General features: G+C 44.7%; 1 protein-coding gene across 1 annotated transcript; it reads right to left on the bottom strand.

The window, feature by feature from the left end:
- Positions 1-317: 317 nt before the first annotated feature.
- LOC139240770 (uncharacterized) lies at positions 318-20,199 on the bottom strand. Its single transcript, XM_070869250.1, has 2 exons — positions 20,075-20,199; positions 318-981 (listed from the first exon to the last, which is right to left on the bottom strand). The coding sequence occupies exons 1-2, from the start codon at positions 20,197-20,199 to the stop codon at positions 318-320; spliced, it is 789 nt and encodes a 262-aa protein (XP_070725351.1).
- Between the last annotated feature and the right edge of the window lie 1,876 nt (positions 20,200-22,075).

Raw genomic sequence — 22,075 nt, forward strand, 5'->3', positions numbered from 1 at the left:
TTGAAGCTGCACTCATCCAGGCAAGTGGAGAGTATTCCATCACACTCCTGATGTGTGCCTTGCAGATGTGGAAAGGTGGAAGTGTTGGATGATGTAAATCTCAAACAGTGAGAAGAATTAGAAACTCTAAAGGGGGCGTAGAACTGCTCCAGTGATAATTAGTCCTGGACAGCCCAGCTTCACCTTCTGTCCTCCCCTATTTCTGTTAACTCAACCTGCCCCTTTCACGCACCGACTCACTTTCTCACAACTCTGTTTTTAAATTAACTTTTAGTTATTTGTACGAGATGAGCAGAATCCCAGCCGGGTACCGCTTCCTAGACTGCACCCCCACCTCCGCGGGCAGCTTCTGGGTGAAACCGATGAGCTGACGAGTTCTCCTTCGGTTTTAAGTCTTTGGAGAGCTTCAGAAACAGATGAATGGGCTGTGTGATGGCTCGCCTCATCTCCTCCCTGAACTTAGCCTGGGTGAGAGCGTAAATGCAGGTGTTGGTGCAGGAGTTCAGGTACATCAGCATGTCGCCGACCTGCATCACGATGACCATGGGGCCCATGTCCAGCAACATCTCCTGGAACACAAAGACCACCACTCTGGTCATCCACAGCACGATGAAGCTGCCCGATATGGCGAAGAGCAGGATGATGGACCTTCTCCGGTTCTCCATCTCGGGGTCAACTTGCTTCCCATCGCCACCTTGACCCCGGAATGCCCTGCGGACCCGACTGGCCACGAGAACGTACCTGACAGTGAGAGCGTTGAGCAGCAAGATGCACACGTAGGGAATGAGAGGGGTTAAGATGGTACAGGACCAAAGGTATGCTGCCGAGGGGGTTTTGGTACAAAGTTTGCGGAGCCTGCAGACTGGGAACGGGTCGCGGACATCAACGGCTACGTAGGTGAAGTAGCGCGGGATATTGCACAGGTAGCTCACCGTGCACACAGTCGTTATCACCCCGGTCGCTGTTCCCATCGTGCAGTATCTCGATGAGATCCCATTGTTCAACTCAGGCCCTCACTGAATGTGCTCTCATTGTTCAATTGTCTCCATCATTTAATGAGCTCCTATTGTACAACTCTCTACCAGTCACTCAATGGACTTGCATTTTCCAACTCACTCCCTAACTCAGTGGCCTCCTATTGCCCAACTCTCTACCTTACCCAATGGTCTCCCATTATCCAATCACAACCAGTCACTCCCTTCACCTCCCTTTTCCAACTCTCGACATCAGGGAGGGAAAACATCCTCTCTGCATGGACCCAGTCAAGCCCCCTCAGAATCTTATATATTTCAATAAGATCACCTCTCATTCTTCTAAACTCCAAAGAGTATAGGCCCGACCTGCTCAACCTTGCTTCAAAAGACAACCCCTTCATCTCAGGAATCAACTTCTTGAACCTTCCCTGACCAGTACATTAATATCCTGCTGCAGTCCACAGCTTTCATCTTCATTATCAACGACACGGCTGATTTTAGCCTCACCTGCAAACTTCTTAATCCCTTAAATCTATTGTTATCAGCCTTGATTATACCCAATCACTGAGCATACACAGCACTCTGTGGTACAGAATTCCAAAGAGTCACAACACTTTGAGTGAAGAAGTTTCTCCTCATCTCAGTCCTACATGGCCAACCAATTATCCTGAGGCTATGACCTCTAAATTATCCAGTCAAACGAAATGGCCTCTCACCAATGACCCTGTCAAGCAATCTAATAATTATACAAATTTCAATTTGATCACCTCTCAATATTCTAAACTCCATAGAATATAGGACTCAATCTCTCATCCCAGGAATCAATCCAGTGAACCATCGTTACACCCCCAAGCATATCCTTTCTTAGGTAAGGAGACCAAAACTGTACACTGTATTCCAGGTGTGGTCTCACCAAATCCCTATATAATTGCAGCAAGACATTCTTATTCTTATACTCCAAGCCTTTTGCAATAAAGGTTTGCCTTCCTAATTGCTTGCTGTCCCTCCATGTTAACTTTCTGTAATTTGTGTTCAAGGACATCCGAATCTCTTTGAATACCGACATTTCACAATTCTGCTTTTCCATTCTACCTATAATTTCACATTTCCCCACATTATACTTCACCTACCATCTTATTGCTCACCCACTTATTTATTCCTATCCCCTTGTAGCCTCATTGCATCCTCCTCACAGCATATTTCTCACCTAGCTTTGTATCAGCAGCAAACTTGGAGAAATTATGCTCAGTTCCCTCATCTAAGTCATTGACATAGATTGTAAATAGCTGAGGTCCCAGCACTGATCCTTGTAGCACTCCACTAGTTGTACCCTGCCATCCTGAAAATGACCTGTTTATTCCTACTCTCTATTATCTGTCCATTAACCAAGCCTCAGTCCATGCTACTCATATTACCCCCAACCCCATGAGCCCTAATCTTAGAAAAACATAGAAACATAGAAAATAGGTGCAGGAGTAGGCTATTCGGCCCGTCGAGCCTGCACCGCCATTCAATGAGTTCATCGCTGAACATGCAACTTCAGTACCCGATTCCTGCTTTCTCGCCATACACCTTGATCCCACGAGTAGTAAGGACTACATCTAACTCCTTTTTGAATATATTAAGTGAATTGGCCTCAACAACTTTCTGTGGTAGAGAATTCCACAGGTTCACCACTCTCTGGGTGAAGAAGTCTCTCCTCATTTCAGTCCTAAATGGCTTACCCCTTATCCTTAGACTGTGAACCCTGGTTCTGGACTTCCCCAACATTGGGAACATTTTTCCTGCATCTAACCTGCCTAAACCCGTCAGAATTTTAAACTTTTCTATGAGATCCCCTCTCATTCTTCTGAACTCCAGTGAATACAAGCCCAGTTGATCCAGTCTTTCTTGATATGACAGTCCCGCCATCGCGGGAGCAGCAAGGCCCTGTATAACTGTAGTTAAACCTCCCTGTCCCTGTACTCAAATCCCCTCACTATGAAGGCCAACATGCCATTTGCTTTCTTAACGGCCTGCTGTACCTGCATGCCAACCTTCAATGAGTGATGTACCATGACACCCAGGTCTCGTTGCACCTCCCCTTTTCCTCATCTGTCACCATTCAGATAATAGTCTGTCTCTCTGTTTTTACCACCAAAGTGGATAACCTCACATTTATTCACATTATATTTAATCTGCCATGCATTTGCCCACTCACCTAACCTATCCAATTCAATCTGCAGCCTCATAGCATCCTCCTCGCAGCTCACACTGCCACCCAACTTAGTGTCATCCGGAAATTTGGAGATACTACATTTAATCCCCTCCTCTAAATCATTAATGTACAATGTAAACAGCTGGGGCCCAGCAGAGAACCTTGCGGTACCCCACTAGTCACTGCCTGTCATTCTGAAACGTACCCATTTACTCCTACTCTTTGCTTCCTGTCTGCCAACCAATTCTCAATCCACGTCAGCAGACTACCCCCAATCCCATGTGCTTTAACTTTGCACATTAACCTCTTGTATGGGACCTTGTCGAAAGCCTTCTGAAAGTCCAAATACACTACATCAACTGGTTCTCCCTTGTCCACTCTATTGGTAACATTCTTAAAAAATTTCAGAAGATTTGTCAAGCATGATTTCCTTTTCACAAATCCATGCTGACTTGGACTTATCATGTCACCTCTTTCCAAATGCGCTGCTATGTCATGCTTAAGCATTGATTCCATCATTTTACCCACAACCGATGTCAGGCTGACCGGTCTATAATTCCCTGTTTTCTCTCTCCCTCCTTTTTGAAAAAGCGGGGTTGCATTGGCTACCCGTCACATTATAGGAACTGATCCAGAGTCGATGGAATGTTGGAAAATGACTGTCAATGCATCTGCTATTTCCAAGGCCACCTCCTTAAGTACTCTGGGATGCAGACATCAGGCCCTGGGGATTTATTGGCCTTGAATCCCAACAATGACACCAACACAATTTTCTGACTAATAAGGATTTCCCTCAGTTCCTCCTTCTTACTAGACACTCTGACCCTTTTTATATCCGGAAGGTTGTTTGTGTCCTCCTTAGTGAATACCGAACCAAGTTCTTGTTCAATTGGTCTTCCATTTCTTTGTTCCCCGTTATGACGTCCCCTGATTCTGACTGCAGGGGACCTACGTTTGTCTTTATTAACCTTTTTCTCTTTACATATCTATAGAAGCTTTTGCAGTCCGTCTTAATGTTCCCTGCAAGCTTCCTCTTGTACTCTATTTTCCCTGCCATAATCAAACCCTTTGTCCTCCTCTGCTGAGCTCTAAATTTCTCCCAGTCCCCTGGTTCGCTGCTATTTCTGGCCAATTTGTACGCCACTTCCTTGGCTTTAATATATCCCTGATTTCCCTTGATAGCCACGGTTGAGCCACCTTCCCTTTTTTATTTTTACGCCAGACAGGGATGTACAATTGTTGTAGTTCATCCATGCGGTCTCTAAATATCTGCCATTGCCCATCCACTGTCAACTCCTTAAGTATCATTCGCCAATCTATCCTCGCCAATTGACACCGCATACCTTCATAGTGACCCTTCTTTAAGTTATGGACCATGGTCTCTGAATTAACTGTTTCATTCTCCATCCTAATGTAGAATTCCACCATATTATGGTCGCTCTTCCTTAAGGGCCTCGCACAACTAGATTGCTAATTAATCATCCCTCGTTACACATCATCCAGTCTAAGATGGCCTCCCCCATAGTTGGTTCCTCGACATATTGGTCAAGAAAACCATCCCTTATGCACTCCAGGAAACCCCCCTCCGTCGCATTGCTTCCAGTTTGGTGAGCCCAATCTATATGCATATTAACGTCACCCATGATAACTGCTGCACCTTTATTGCATGCACCTCTAATTTCCTGTTTGATGCCCTCCCCAACATCACTACTACTGTTTTGAGGTCTGTAAACAACTCCCACTAACTTTTTTTGTCCTTTGACGTTCTGCAGCTCTAACCATATACATTCCACATCAGGGATGTAGATCCCTGATGGTAGCAGGCCAGGTAATAAGGTGGTTAAGAAGACATATGGAATGCTTGCCTTTATTAGCTGAGGCATAGAATATAAGAGCCGGGGGGATATGCTTGAACTGTACAAAAAACTGGTTAGGCAACAGCTGGAGTACTGCATGCAGTTCTGGTCACTGCATTACAGGAAGGACATGATTGCGCTGGAGACGGTACAGAGGAGATTTACGAGGATGTTGCTGGGAGTGGAGAATCTTAGCTATGGGGACAGATTGGATAGGCTGGGTTTGTTAGGAGGATGAGGGGAGACCTCATTGAGTTGTATAAAATTATGAGGGGCCTCGATATAGTGGATAGAAAGGGCCTATTTCCCTAAGCAGAGGAGTCAACAACCAGGGGCCATAAATTTAATGTAATTGGTAGAAGGTTTAGAGGGGATTTTGGGGGAAATCTCTTCACACAGAGGGTTGTGGAGCCCTGGAACTCGCTGCCTGAAAGGGTGGGAAAGGCAGAAACCCTCACCACATTTAAAAAGTACTTGGATGTGCACTTGAATTATTATAACCTGCAGGGTTATGGACTGAGAGCTTGAAAGTGGGATTAGGCTGGATAACCTCTTGTTGGCCGGAGCGGAAACGATGGGTCAAAATGGCCTCCTTCCGTGCTGTAAATTTCTATGATTCTATGATTTTAAAGGATCAAGGGGTATGGGAATTGGGTGGGAAAGTCATTCAACCATGAGTGATCTTATTGAGTGGTGGAGCAGGCTCGAGGGGCCGTATTGTCTACTCCTGATCCTATTTCTTATAATCTTCATTGACCAACTCACTCGATTACTCAGTGTGCTGCCATTGTCCAACTATCTATGGTACTCAATCAACTGCCACTGCCCGGCTCCCATCAGCAATCACTAAGCTTCCACGTCCATCCTCTCCCAGTCACTGAATGGCACCCCCAGTATCCAATTCCCACCCTAAATCAATGTTTCCAGTCTCCAATCTCTAACGGTCTCTGAATGAGCCCCAATTTTCCAAATCCCACCAATCAATGTTCCAATTGCCCAACTCTCTCCCTCATTCCATGAGATCCCTTTGTTTTTCTCACCACCTCACTCGGTGAGTTCTGGTTGGCCAGCTCTCTGCATCTGTCAATGGGCTCCCAATTGTCCAATTCTCTGAGTCATCCAATAAGCTCCCAATTTCTAACTCTCATCAGCAATCAGAACTCCAGTTCCAGCTATCGTTCCATCACTCAATCAGCCTCTATGAATGAGTTCCCGTTGTCCATCTCTCCCTTCACTGAATCATTTTCCACTTACCAGCTCTCTGTCACTCACCGATCTCCCATTTACTAACGTTCCTCACCAGTCAGAGCTCCATTTGTCCAACGCTCTCTTTCACTCATTGGCGTTTCATTTCCAACTCTCTCCATCGCACAATAAGTTCCAAGTGTCCAGCTCTCCCCATCTCTCACTGACTCCCTCTGTCCAACACACACAAACAAGCACCCAAAACAGAATGCATTCACAAACATAGTTGCAAACACACACACACACACAGACACTGAAACAGGAAGACACTCACGCAGTTGCACGCACACACAATCACAGTCAAATACACAAACACTCGCATATACACACTCATAGACCAGTCAGCTTAACATCGGTGGTCGGAAAAATAATGGAATCCCTACTAAAGGAGAACATGGAAGAACATCTAAAAACCAAAAATATAATAACGAATATTCAGCCTGGATTTCAAAAGGGAAAGTCTTTGTTGACCACCTCATTGAATATTTTGAAGAGTTAACAGAGAGTAGACAATAGAGATGCAGTAGATGTCATTTATCTAAATTTTAAAAAGGCCTTTGATGAGGTACCCCATAATAGACCAATAAACAAGAGCAGAGAATGTGGAGTCTGGGGACAAGTAGCAGTATAGATAGCTAGCTGGCTTCAAGACGGAAAGCAGAGAGTAAATGTAAAGGGTAGCTATTCACAATGGCAGAAGGTGCGTTTAGGTGTCCCACATCGATCAGTGCTGGGACCACTGTTGTTCACAATTTCTATTCACGATTTAAACCTTGGAATCAAAAATGCAATTTCTAAATTTGCGGATGACACCAAATAGAGGGGACAGTCAATAATTAGGAGGACTGTAACAAATTACAGGCGGACGTTAATAAACTTGCAGAATGTGCATATAATTGGCACATTAAGTTCAATACAGATAAATGTGGGAGGAAGAATAGGGAGGTCCCTTATTACTTGGAAGGTACAAGTCTAGGTGGGGTCGAGGAACAAGGGGATCTCGGAGTGTGGAAGAAAATGATCTAAGCCCTATTTTTAAGGAAAGGGTTAAGTTCACTTCTTGCTGAGTTAATTAAATTAGTGGAGCTAGAAAAGAAAACACCCGAACCTCTCAGATCTTGGAACAAAGGATGTTGTAAATACATGACTGTCCAGTGTTTGCATGAATTTCCAGATACCCTGCTTATTAAAATGCGGACAGGGAGAAATAGTGCAAGGACAAGATAAAAGTCTGCCTCCTGAAATGATCATTGTATTTACAGGATGTATGATTAATGCTCATATGAGGTGTTTTAGATAAAGTTCTTGCTTTGATTGAATTTACAAGAATATATGATTAATGTACTTGTGTGGTGTGTTTTAGATAAAATTCCTGTTTCAACTGTATAAAGATAGAGGGGGTTTTCTTGTAAAATTCAGAGTTTTGCCTCAGTGCGGACTGAGGGGACTCTCCGAGATATCTTGTTAGGAAATAAAATTCTCTCGAAGCACGGCTCTGAAAGCCTCCACCTGAGTTAATTTAAGCTAAAATTTCCTCTACATATTCTGACGTAGTCAGGCAGGATCTCTAAATAAAAACGAGATCCAAAAGAACTAAATTTAACTTTTAAAGAGAAAAGAGGAATTTTAAGGACCTTCATAGCTGAAAGGAGGAAGGTGTCTAGGCCGTCTTAGCTGAAAGGGGGACGAGCCGCCGAGATCCCCTGGAGGGGGTGAGGCATAATTTAAGGTAGCTACCGCAAATAAGCTAAAATAACAAAAAGGCAAAAAGAGACCCCGAGCTGAGCGGAAGAGAGAACACCGGTGAGCGCTTTGTAAATTACTGTATATTTTGTAGGATTGTCCTAACTCTCATTTCAGAAAAGGTCGCGAGACGTTGCACCCGGAAGAATGGGAAACGGCTCTAGTCGAGCAGGGCGCTCGCGCCCAGCTCCTAGAAAAGCAAAGAAAGACGACCTCTCGACTGAAAGAATGAAAGTACATCCTAAGACCAAGAAAAGAATCCGTAAGGTAGTAAAGCAACGAGAGAAGGTAGGAGATCCTATTGTGCCGCCCGGCTCGCCGGCGGACACTGTAATTAAGGAAACAGGAGATGACAGATACGCGGTAACGTTTAGTAGCGATTTGTACGGTTGGTCTGATGGGGATTGGCCATATGGAGGAAGTTTTAAGTTGTCTTTGATTGAAGAGTGGAGAAAAACAACCAAGGAAGGAGGGGGATACCCCACTTGGGATAGGGACTATAGGGAAAACTGTTTTAAAAAATGGACAGAGGTTGCTAAAAGGCATCAACCCCCTAAAAATAAATCAGAAGAAAAAGAAAGAGGGGAGAGTGAAAAACCTCCCTCTTATAGTCCTCCGGATTTTCCTATCCCCTCAGCACCAGCAGTAGGACTCTATCCCCGTATAGAATCCCCAAAAGAAGATAGCTGGCAGGAACTTATAGAAATAATCGCTGCCCATAGAAATCAAGCTCCGAGGGAACTAGCAGCCCCTCCGGATCAGCCACCTAGTGGAGGAGCCGATGGAGGAGACCCGGGAGCATCTGCGTCAGGGGAAGCCAGAGCCTCCGGAGAAGGGGTAACAACAAGAGGGCAAGTGACTAAAAGAGAAGCCGCCGACTCTACATCCCAAACCCCCGTCGACCAAAATCCTAGGGTAATGATAGGAACTACGGCAGTCTTAAAACCATGGTCCCCTGGAGAAGCCAGAGATATGATCTCGGCCGCCCCAAATCCGGTAAGGAAACCGGTAGCATTTCACAACTGGCTTGAGCAAACGTGTACAATTTACAATCCACTCCCAGGAGATGTTAAATTATTATTGCAAGCGGCCTATGGATCTTCCTGGCAGGGAGTAAAAGATATGTTCCACATTCCAACAGGGGAAAATGGAGACTGGAGAGTTAATGATGACTTGCTGGATGCCGGCAACGAGTCATTAACCCATTGGCTGAAACACCGAGGAAAGAACGCAATTCTGCAACGGGCTAAAAAGCATGTAGATATAGGGGAAGTCACCCACTGCTTGCAGAAAGCAGAAGAATCAATAATAGATTTTGCAGGCAGATGGAAAAATAGTGGGACGAACATGCAGGAATACCGATGGATCAAAATGAACCTTTGGCAGTGCAAACCTTGTTAAATTGTATGTTGCCGCAACACACAAGAACATACAAAATAAAGGCTTTGGACTGGCAAGGAAAAAGTTGGAAGGAGACAATTACAGTACTGGCCAATATGGATAGGGAGGGACTATTCACCTATAAAGACAACAAGGCTAAAATAACAGATCAATACTATCAACAAAAGGGAAGAGGACAAGCACAGAATAATAGAGGAGGGTTTGGGGGACGAGGACGGGGAAGAGGAAGAGGACAGTGGCCCCAACGCGATCGCTCCCAAGATGAGTGTAGAAATTGCGGAAGGAAAGGGCATTGGGCTCGAGATTGCTGATGCCCACCGAAACAGCTTGGAGGGTTACAAAGGGATTTCCCCGAACCTCCACCTTCATTGGCCCCTCAGCTTTCATTCTCTAACCCCAATCCGTACCAATTAGCATAGGGATGCCCCGAAGCCTTAGTGGTACAAGCAGCAGCCCTCCGCTTATCAGCAGACATAGAAGAAAACCCTTTAGCAATAGTAAAAGTGGGAAACACTTATGTGAAATTCCTGGTGGATACCGGTGCTACTATGTCTTCTGTACCACCCTCTGTGGGACTACCTGTAAGCAACACCACCGTCTTAAGTTGCCGGTATCCCCATGAAATAATTTTTATCTGAACCTACCAAATTGATAGTTGAAGGACAACAAGTTAATAATGAGACTTTGAGAGTCTCTAAAACAACACCTCTCCCTTTATTGGGAAGATAGACTTTGTACAAACTAGGAGCCACAATTTATTGCACAAAGGAAGGGATGTTCATGGAGCTCCCTCCAAATAAAATCCATCAGTTCTTTAAAGGGATTGAAGAAGAGAAAAGGGAAGATAACAAAGAAAAGGCTGCCCTCTATTGTTGGCAATTGAATGGCAACTTCTATTCCCCCTTGATACATGAAGATATACAACATTTATAAGCTAAAATTGACTCTAATACTGAAGAATTGATGTATATAATTTTGACAAGCTTTGAGGCAGTTCAGCTTCATTGTACAGCCTGATACACTCGACAAAAAGCTGAAACTTACCAGTGTTTGGTACAATCCTTTTTAAATAAAGAAGAAATAGTAGAAGCTACGCCCCGCATTTATTTTGGACCAGAAGGATTGGGGGTAGCCATGGATTTGACACCCTTACAGCAGCAGCGGTTTCGAGAAGAGAATTTGACACCCCATCTGACATTGTCTGTAAAACCGCTAGCGAAACCTAAAGATATGGGTCCATGATTGTAGGAATAGAAAAAGAAAAACAGCAACAAGGCTATCAACCTTGGGCAGTAATAGAATTGCAAAATGTTCAGATAGACTTTATCACCCACAACAGGGGGATTCTCCAGTGGAAAGAAAAAAAACATGCCTCCACTTTTGAAAAACAGCAACCCCCGGAACAACCAAGCCCTAAGCTGCCAATGGCATTGAATCAAGTATCCTCTGAACTTTGGGCAAAGCATAAGAATCATGTTGGGCAAGTACATTCTGCAGTACCCCATCGGGTACAATTGATAAAGAACGGCGTGTTACCAAGCATTAGGCAGTACAGACTGCCTCCAGAGGCAGAAAATGGGATAGAGCCAGTCATTTCTGCATTATTGGAACAAGGAGTTCTAGAAAAGACACATAACCCGTGTAACACTCCGATACTGCCCATACTAAAGGTTAATAGGCCGAACGAGTGGAGATTTGTGCAAAATCTGAGAGCTATTAATAAGATAGTAGTCCCTATCACGCCTGTGGTACCGGACACCAACATTATACTATCTGCTATCCCACTAACAGCAACTGTCTTTACTATGATAGACCTGTATTCAGCCGTTTTCTCCATCCTGTTAAATCAAGAGAGTCAGTATCTGTTTGCTTTCACCTACAAGAAACAGCAGTACACATGGACCAGGTTGCCCCAAGGATACACCGAAAGCCCCGCAGTATATGCAGCAGCAGTAAAAAGAGACCTCGAAGACTGTTCATTATCAGACCAGTCTGTACTGCTGCAGTATGCAGACGATTTGCTTGTGGCTTCCAGCCACGAATACAGGTGCATGCAAGATTCCCTGAAACTGTTACAGCACCTATGTGAAAGAGGGCACCGAGTGCCGTTACAAAAGTTACAATTTTGTCAGACTCAAGTCCAGTACCTGGGTTTTCACATATCTCATGGTCAGAGGCAGCTAGGACCAGAAAGAATTCAGACAATTCAAAGTGCCACCATACCAAAGACAAAGAAAGATATCTTGTCATTTTTGGGGATGGTTGGGTACTGTAGACAATGGATCCCCGATTATCGAGAACGGGATGCGGTCCTAAGATCAGCTGCCCTAAATGATGCCCCACCCAAAGTGGAGTGGACCCCAGAGAGAGAGGAGGCATTTACACAGTTAAAGAAAGCCATTACTAATGCTCCGGCGTTGGGACTTCCGAATTATGGAAAACCTTTTCAGATGTATGTGAATGAGAAAGAAGGATTTGCAACAGCAGTACTAACCCAAGAACATGGTGGGGGAAATAGACCAGTTGCTTATTATTCGGTTTTGCTGCCTCCAGTAGTAAGGGGAATGCCAGCATGTCTACGTGCTGTAGCTGCTACTGCGGTCATGGTGGAGAAGTCGGTACCTATTGTTTTGGACTATCCATGTACTGTCATTACAGCCCATGCTGTGTTATTACTTTTGAATTCAGCTGCCACACAACACTTTACAGCATCTAGAAGAACAGGTTATGAAATATTACTGCTGTCACACCCTAACTATACCTTTCGACGTGCACCGGTAGTGAACCCAGCCACCTTTCTTCCTACTAGAGAAGTAGAGGATCCAGAACAGCATGATTGTCTGTTAACAGTGGAAATAGCCACCTTACCAAGACCAGATTTGCACACAGAGCCAATGGACAATCCAGATTTTATTCTCTATACGGATGGATCATCGTACAGACCGTCGTATGATTTGCTTTTGGCAGGCTATGCTATTGTAAACCCCCACGAAACTGTTGAAGCATTTGACCTGCCTCCCGGAACCTCGGCTCAGGCTGCTGAATTGTTTGCCCTCACTAGAGCTTGTATAATAGCTAAAGATCAAACTGCTAATATCTATACTGATTCTAGATATGCATTCGGGGTGGTCCATGATTTTGGACAACTGTGGAAAAACAAAGGCTTTATCACCTCTGGTGGAAAGCATATTAAGCACTCTCAACTGGTGCTTAATCTATTAGACGCCATTCAGTTGCCAAGTAAGGTAGCCGTTATCAAATGTGCAGCTCACACAACCGGTGAGGATGAAGTATCAGTAGGAAATAGGAGGGCTGACGCAGCAGCCAAACAGGCCGCTTCGGCACAGGCAGACTGCCTTCAAGCAGTCTCAGTCTCCCCTCCACAGATGCTTGACATCCAACAACTTAAAACAGCCCAACAACAAGTTACTATACAAGAAAGAAGGACTTGGGAACACCAACGTTGTTTTCTCAAAAACGACATTTGGTATCACCCTGATGGGCGAACTGTTTGCCCTAGGTCTCTATTTTTGCCCCTGTTTCGCCTAGCACACGGTCAGGCTCACATGGGCAAAGGAGGGATGATACATGCTATTAATGCACAATGGTATGCACCAGGAATAACAGTATTAATTGAAAAGAATTGCTAGAACATGCCAAATTTGTCAACAAAATAACAGAGGTAAAACACCTGCTGAATATGATCATCTACCCCAGCCAAGTATGCCCTTTGAAAATTTGCAAATTGATTTTGTCCACATGCCTCCAGTATCAGGTCTCAAGTATCTATTAGTTATAGTAGATATGTTCACAAGATGGGTAGAAGCGTATGCCACTAGGAGAGACGATGCCCGAAAAGTAGTAAAAATTCTATTTAAAGAAATAGTACCAAGATATGGGATACCTATGGGAATCAACAGTGACAGGGGAACACACTTCACAGGAAAAATAGTGAAAAATCTTGCAGAAGCATTAGGATTCCAGTGGAAGATACATATACCATATCAACCACAGTCCTCGGGAATTGTAGAGAGAGTAAATAGGATAATAAAATCTACCCTCACCAAGGTATGTCAGGAGACAGGACTAAAGTGGCCAGATGCCTTACCATTGGTACTGTATACAATTAGAAAGCAAAAAAACCGAAACACTGGGTTGACACCACATGAAGCCTTGTTGGGAAGACCAATGCCTACCGGCGTAAAACCACCACTGGTGGCTGAAAAGATAGCATTAATTTGGAATGATGAAAAATCACTAAAGTATGCTCAGGCCATGTGTGAAATAGCGAGTAGTCTGCACGAACAAAGAAAGCAGACACAGGTGCCCCCGTCGGAAGGAAATATGCACTCTTTCAGGCCTGGATATCAAGTGTTAGTAAAAACATTAAACAAAGAATCTTTTTCTCCTAGGTGGAAGGGACGATATCAGATAATCCTCACAACACCAACCGCTTTGAAGTTGGAAAAGCACCCGAACTGGGTGCATGCAACCCGCTGTAAATATTATTTCCCCGACGAATCACAGCCGAAAGAAAAGACATTGAACCAGGACGAGCTACGGTCGCCCAACTAAGAAAACAGCCATCTTCTCGCTCAAGAACTGTACCTGCCCTTATTTTGTGTTCACTTATTTTGGGTATTTTGGACTTAAAATTAGCTATAGTTACTAAAAAAATCCAGGGACGAATGTCAGAACTCATTTGTGCGCCAGCCTGGGCATTTATTATTTTGGTTACGGTTACCATCGTGCTTGCGTGTTGTTATTGTAACGAATTAGTTCAAGAGTGTTATAGAAGTAAACAGAAAAGAGAAGATGAGGTGGGACTTTTGGAAAAACTATAAATGGACATTGGGCGTTCTGATCATTTTAGCAGTAAGGAGAGTCAGACAGGAGGAAGAATTACTTGAAGAAGGAAAAGTATGGAAGGGAGTATGTAAGTGGGAACTGAAGCCGACAAATTATACTGATATTATGGAAATTGGACAGAATGAGATCTGTATGACAGGAAATAAATCTGTCTATCTGGATGGAATTCTGTATAGGCCCCCCATTAATAAATGCGTGAAAGGAGTCTATACCCTGTATGACCCTGAAGAAAAAAGAACTTATACCTTCGGGCAATGGCAAAATGTAGAAAAATATCTGTCTGTGCACAAGATTGAACCCTTACCACCTGTAATTAATTTGACCAGACTGCACAATTTGATACGTAAAGACAAGCAGATTGAGGAAGCTCTGTCAAAAAGAGGCAGAGACATCCACCAATTTAGAGTCGAAATGAGTTACAAAAAGGGGCAGCTAGTAAGAATCGCAGATGAAGTTACCTTTTTGACGGTACACCACTGGTGGGATGTGTTTTTCGGATGGTCCCCAAAAGCTTCCGCAGTACTGAAGCTAGCTGTACACCCCATAATAATCATGGGTGTAGTTATGCTTACATTGTTAATAATCATTTGTGGAATATGGATAAAATTGAAAAAATTAATTAGTCAAGTAATGAGCTTGGCATCCCAAGTAGAAAGGAAAAGTGTGCCCATAAAAGGAAGGTTAAATCGCATAGAGGGAAAAGTAGATGATTACAATGAAGAGGAATGTCTTAAAATGCGACCCTACCCTGAGGGGTATGAACCCCCTTTTGAACAAGAAAAGAATATATAAGAAACTGTGTTGATCTAGTAAAAGATCAACAAGGAGGGAATTGTGGAAGAAAATGATCTAAGCCCTATTTTTTAAGGAAAGGGTTAAGTTCACTTCTTGCTGAGTTAATTAAATTAGTGGAGCTAGAAAAGAAAACACCCGAACCTCTCAGATCTTGGAACAAAGGATGTTGTAAATACATGACTGTCTAGTTTTTGCATGAGTTTCCAGATACTCTGCTTATTAAAATGCGGACAGGGAGAAACTGTGCAAGGACAAGACAAAAGTCTGCCTCCTGAAATGACCATTGTGTTTACAGGATGTATGATTAATGCTCATATGAGGTGTTTTGGATAAAGTTCTTGCTTTGATTGAATTTACAAGAATATATGATTAATGTACTTGTGTGGTATGTTTTAGATAAAATTCCTGTTTCAACTGTATAAAGATAGAGGGGGTTTTCTTGTAAAATTCAGAGTTTTGCCTCAGTGCGGACTGAGGGGCTCTCCGAGATATCTTGTTAGGAAATAAAATTCTCTCGAAGCACGGCTCTGAAAGCCTCCGCCTGAGTTAATTTAAGCTAAAATTTCCTCGACACGGAGTATAAATGCACAAATCGCTAAAGTAGTGATACAGGTTAGCAAGGTCATTAAAAAAAGCAAACCAAGCCTGATTTCTCGAGGTATAGAATGGAAAAGTAGGGAAGTTATGCTAAACCTGTATCGAACTTTGGTTAGACCACACTTGGAGTACCGCGTACAGTTCTGGTCGTCATATTATAAAAAGTATATCGAGTCACTGCAGAGGGTGTAGAGAAGATTTACACAGATGATAAAGAACTGCAGGGGTATACATATTAAGAAAGGATGAACGGGCTGTGTCTCTTTTCTCTTGAAAAAAGGCTGAGAGGTGACCTGATAGAGGTCTTTAAAGTTATGAACGGTTTTGATAGGTTGGTGCAGAGAGAATGTTTCCACTTGTGGGGAAGAGCATAACTGGAGGCCATCAATATAAGACAGTTACCAAGAAATCCAATGGAGAATTCAGAAGAAAATTCTTTTCCCAAAGAGTGGTGGAACTCGCTACCACAGGGAGTGGTTGAGGCGAATAGTATCGATGCATTTAAGAGGAGGCTAGACAAGCATATGAGGAGAAGGGAAAAGAGGGTTATGCTGATAGATTTAGATGAGGAAAGACAAGAGGAGGTGCGAGAGGAGCATAAACGTCGGCATGGGCTGGTTGGGTCGAATGGCCTGTTTCTATGCCGTATATCCTATGGATTTAATCCCCACACACACGCACACACAAGACACAGACCGACACATACAGGCACAAGTACACACACAGCCACATACATCTACACTTAGACTTTAAAACACACACACACTCACACAGTAGCTTGCACGCAGAAACACAATCATGTACACACACTAAACTGCACACGAGCACACACTCAGAAACACAGTCACACACACAGACACGCTCTCACACACATACACCCACGCAGCCACACATTCACAGGTTACCAGTCATTAAAGAGGAGTTCCCTCATTTGGTGACTATCTGCTACTCACATACCGGCCACACCGATGACTGCCAGGCAATGGTAGAACACATCCTGCGCTAGTAAAAATGCCAAGCTTCCATTCCTCGCAGAGAGTCAGTGACGTGTGTTGGAGCTGGAGACAGCAGCACACACTGACACACAGAGGCAGTGCTTTGGAAGTAGAATCTATTATATACTCAGGAGAATCTCTCAGTGAGACATCGAGCTCAGGGAGTGCCTGGTACCAGCTGCAGTCAATGCAGCTGCACAATAGGTAAGGGACCTTAACAATCCTAATCCACGGGGAGAGCTTCCGTGGAAATTGCACTTTAATAACCTCAAACACACCCTGCAATAGCAAAGTCACCGAGTAATATTCAGAAGGTTCAGAGGCGGTTTCAACTAAATGGTATTATTTTGAGGTAGGTGCAAGAGAGTAGCAGGTCCTGGGCTGCATATTGACAAATCCTTGAATGTGTCAGGGCCACTTCATCAGGCGATTAAGAAAGTATATGAAGACTTGCTTTTGTAAATAGGAACATTGGATTCTAAAACAAGGAAGGCTTGTTAACCCTCTACAAAAAACTGGTGAGGCCTCAGCTGGAGAATTGTGTCCAATTCTGGTCACCGTACTTATGAAGGATGTCAAGGCCTTGGAGAGGGTGCAGAGGCGGTTTACAAGGATAATACCAGGGAGAGGAAGCTCAGTTGCATTGAGAGATTTGAGAAGCTTGGATTGTTCTGCTTCGGGCAGAGAAGGTTAAGGACTGATTGAATAGCGGTATTGAAAGTTACGTAGGGTTTTGATAGAGCAACTAGTGAAAAGGGGCTTCCTCTGGCAAGAGGGCCAGGAACCATAGGACATAGATTAAATTAATTGTCAAAAGAGCTAGAGAGGAAATGAAGAGAAACATTTTAAAACAGATGTTTGCTATGATCTGGAACACACTGCCTGAAAGGGTACTGGAATCAGATTCCATAAAACAAAATAAAAAGAAAGACTTGCATTAACATAGCGCCTTTTACGACCACCGGACGTCCCAAAGCGCTTTGCAGCCAATGAAGTACATTTGGAATGTAGTCACTACTGTAATGTGGGAAACACGGGAGCCAATTTGTGCACAGCAAGTTCCCACAAGTAGCAATGTGATAATGACCTGATAATCTGTTTCAGTGATGTTGATTGAGGGTTAAATATTGACCAGGACACTGGGGAAAACTTTCCTGCTCTTCTTCGAAATAGTGCCACAAGATCTTTTACGTCCACCTTCGAGCGCAGACAGGGCCTCAGTTTAACATCTGATCCTGAAAGACAGCATTTTTGTGCTCAAGTCTCTGGAGTGGGACTTGAACCTACAACCCTAGGAACTTTCACAGGAACTTTCAAGCATTTCGAAAGCCTCTAAATTGCAGAGAACCAATCTAATACAATCACAACGTCGCCAGCAATAAAACCTTTCCTGTGTTTTTACCGAGAGAAGCTGAGGGTCCCTTTTAAAAACCGTCTCCCCACTTGTACTGCCCGTGGTGTGTGGACAGGATCAGGACAGGTAGCAGTAACAAGGGCCGAGACAGAAATGGGGATTGGGTTCTTATCGTCATGGGCGGTCCATCGAATGAGGATGACTTGCTTCCACATGATTTCATAGATGTTTCAATGAAGGACCCGATGTTCCCATCCTGAACTTCAATTGAGGGGGTGAAAGATTCCTGTGCATGGATTTTTTTAACGTGTGGTGACCATTGCACATCAGCCACCACCCGGGTTTGACAGAGCTCGGTCTTGGTCCAGTGGCAAGGGTTAACCAGGACGACGGGAGGCCAGCTCTGCTGCATGGACCTTGTACGCACACATATCGCAGTGTGGGCCGGCCCGAGCTACCCCTGGGCCCTCAGCTCTTCTGGGCCCCATAGCCTAATTCACCGCACCACCACCATGATCTCTTGCTGTTTCTCCACCGCAATCATTTGCTGCACCTCTGCCACAATTTCTCGCCGCACTTCCGCCATAAGCATTCACCGCACCTCCGCACCAAACATTCGCCAAACCTCCGGCACGATCACCCACCAAATCTCAGCCATGATCCGTCATCGCTCCTCCTCCATGATTACTCGTCGCAAATGTCATGCATGTATGCTTAGTTTTACTAGACACCAGGTGGCGCCACTGTTGGAGATCATTGGGCTGTGCGCACGTGTGTGTGGCCCAGGTGTAAAAAGCCAGCCATCTTGTAATGTAATCACTTTGAGCGTTAATAAAGTAGAGCCAGGTTTGTACTAGTTCAGAAGTTACAGTATTCAGTTGATTGAGTTACTGCATAAACAACATTTGAGGACGAGATAACAAGAACCTTTGCATGCAAAAATGAGCACAATTGGAATTCTAGAGCGTTTTGTGTCGGGAGAAGATTGGGCAGATGTTGTAGCCTGCTTGAACCAGTACTTGGTGGCCAACAAAATGGAGAAAGAGGCAGATGCAGTTCGGTGCCGGGCGGTCCTCCTCACGGTTTGCGGTCGGAAAATCTATCGACTCATAAAGAATCTCCTCTCGCCCTTAAGTCCAATGGACAAGGACTATGAAACATTGTGTGCTTGGTACGTGACCATCTCAAACCAGAAGAAGCTATCATCATTGTTATATATGTAAACTTGTCTATACTCTGTACAGCCACAAGAGGCTCATCCCCTGGAGTCCCAAGGGATCCCATAAGCCCTTTGGAGCACATGTATTTAAGGAGGCCTCACAGATTGGAGCAGCTCTCTGGAGATCTGCAATAAAGGACTAAGGTCACACTTTACTTTGAGCTCAAAGTATCCAGTCAGACTCTTTCTTCATACAAACCAACTGGTGACGAGATACAGATAGCGAATCCAACGATACAGACAACAGTGGGCATCCTGGAGAAATTATCGGAGGCAGATGATTGGGAAACCTTTGTGGTGCGACTCGACCAATACTTCGTAGCCAATGAGTTGGAAGGAGAAGCGAACAATGCCAAACGAAGGGCAATTCTGCTCACTGTTTGCGGGGCACCAACGTAGGGCTTCGTGAAAAATCTGCTTCCTCCAGCGAAACCCACAGAGAAATTGTATGATGCTTTGTGTACACTGGTCCGGGAGCATTTGAACCTTAAGGAAAGCGTTTTGATGGCGATGTACTGGTTCTACACCTACAAAAGGTCTGAAGGCCAGGAAGTGGCGAGTTATGTCGCCGAGCTAAGAAGCCTTGCAGGGCATTGCAAATTTGAAGCACATTTGGAGCACATGCTCAGAGACATTTTCGTACTTAACATCGGCCACGAAACAATACTTAGCAAACTCTTGACTGTCGAGAACCCAACCTTGATTAAGGCCACAGCGATAGTCCGGGCGTTCATTGCCACCAGTGACAATACTAAGCAAATCTCTCAGTCAACAAGTGCTGCTACAAGTACTGTGTACGAAGTGATGTTGTTTTCAAATCGCAACGTACAGGGCAGGCCCCCACGCCTGCAGCTGCACATCCGCAGATGTCTCAGAGTCCACCATCAAGGGTGATGAATAGAAGGCCATCAACATCTTGTTGGCGCTGTGGGGGTGATCATCGTTTCCATTCATGCCACTTCAAAGAGTACGTTTGCAATGGCTGAGGAACAATGGGACACCTCCAACGTATGTGCAGGCGAGCTGCAAATCCTGTTAATCCTGCAAACCACCATGTTGCAGAGGAGGACAGATCCATGGCGGATCACGACGAACCAGAGCCTCAGACCCAGGAGGCAGAGTTACATGGGATGCATACATTTAACACAAAGTGTCCCCCGATAATGCTGAATGTTGAACTAAATGGACTCCCGGTGTCAATGGAGCTGGACACAGGTGCGAGTCAGTCCACCATGAGCAAAAAGACTTTCAAGAAATTGTGGTGCAGCAAGGTGTCAAGGCCAGTCTTATCTCCAATTCGCACAAAATTAAGAAGTTATACAAATGAACTGATTCTCATAACCGGCAGGGTCACTGTAAAGGTCTCCTACAATAGAGCGGTGCACTCTGGGTGGTACCGGGCGATGGTTCCACGCTGCTCGGCAGGAGCTGGCTGGGAAATATGCGCTGGAACTGGGATGATGTGTGAGTGCTCTCGCCGGCTGACGACACTTCGTGTGCCCAGGTCTTAAACAAATTCCCCTCACTGTTCAAACCAGGCATCGGGAAGTTCGAAGGAGCAAAAGTGCAGATCCACCTAATTCCAGCGGCACAACCCATCTATCACAAGGCGAGAGCAGTACTGTACATGATGAGAGAAAGGGTAGAGATCGAGCTCGACTGGCTGCAAAGAGAGGGCATCATTTCACCGAACGAATTCAATGAGTGGGCCAGCCCAATCGTCCCAGTCCTCCACGGAGACGGCACTGTTGGAATCTGTGGCGATTACAAAGTAACGATCAATCGTTTCTACCTGCAGGACCAATACCCACTACCAAAAGCCGACGACCTCTTTGCAAAGCTGGCGGGAGGAAAGACGTTCAAGAAGCTGGACTTGACTTCAGCCTACATGACGCAGGAGCTGGAGGAATCCTCAAAGGGCCTCACCTGCATCAACACACACAAAGGTCTCTTCATTTATAACAGATGCCGGTTTGGAATTCAATCAGTGGCGGCGATATTCCAAAGAAACATGGAAAGCTAACTGAAGTTGGTTCTGCGTACGGTGCTTATCCAGGACGACATCTTGGTCACAGGTTGGGACACAGTCGAGCATCTGCAGAACCTGGCGGAGATTCAACTGCATGAGGCTCAGGTTAAAAAGCTCAGTACGTTTTACTGGCACCTGAAGTGGAGTTCCTGAGGAGGAGGTTCACGGCGGACGGCATCAGGCCAATAGATTCAAAGATGGAGGCAATCGACAACGCACCAAGTCCACAGGATGTGATGGAGCTGCGGTTGTTTCTCGGACTCCTGAACTATTTTGGTAACTTCTTACTGAGTCTCAGCACACTTTTCGAACCACTGCACGCCTTACTGCGTAAAGGGGACGGATGGGTATGGGGCAAAAGCCAAGAAAATGCCTGTGTAAAAGCTAGAAAATTGTCATGCTCAAATAAATTTCTAGTGTTGTGTGATCCATGTAAGCGTTTGGTACTTGCATGTCATGCATCGTCATATGGTGTCGGGTGTGTATTGCAACAAGCTAATGACTTTGGGACATTGCAACCGGTTGCTTACATATCCAGGAGTCTGTTTAAGGCTGAGAGAGGCTACCGCATGGTTGAAAAAGAAGCGTTAGTGTGTGTCAATGTGGTAAAGAAAATGCATCAATATCTGTTTGGGCTAAGATTTGAACTGGAAACTGACCACAAGCCACTCATATTCCTGTTTTCCGAGAGTAAAGACATAAATACCAATGCATCGGCCCGCATCCAGAGATGGGCGCTCACGTTGTCTGCAAACAACTACACCATCCGCCACTGTCCAGGGACAAAAAACTGTGCCGATG

This window comes from Pristiophorus japonicus, chromosome X, assembly GCF_044704955.1.
Source record: "Pristiophorus japonicus isolate sPriJap1 chromosome X, sPriJap1.hap1, whole genome shotgun sequence".
In the NCBI taxonomy this organism is placed as follows: domain Eukaryota; kingdom Metazoa; phylum Chordata; class Chondrichthyes; family Pristiophoridae; genus Pristiophorus; species Pristiophorus japonicus.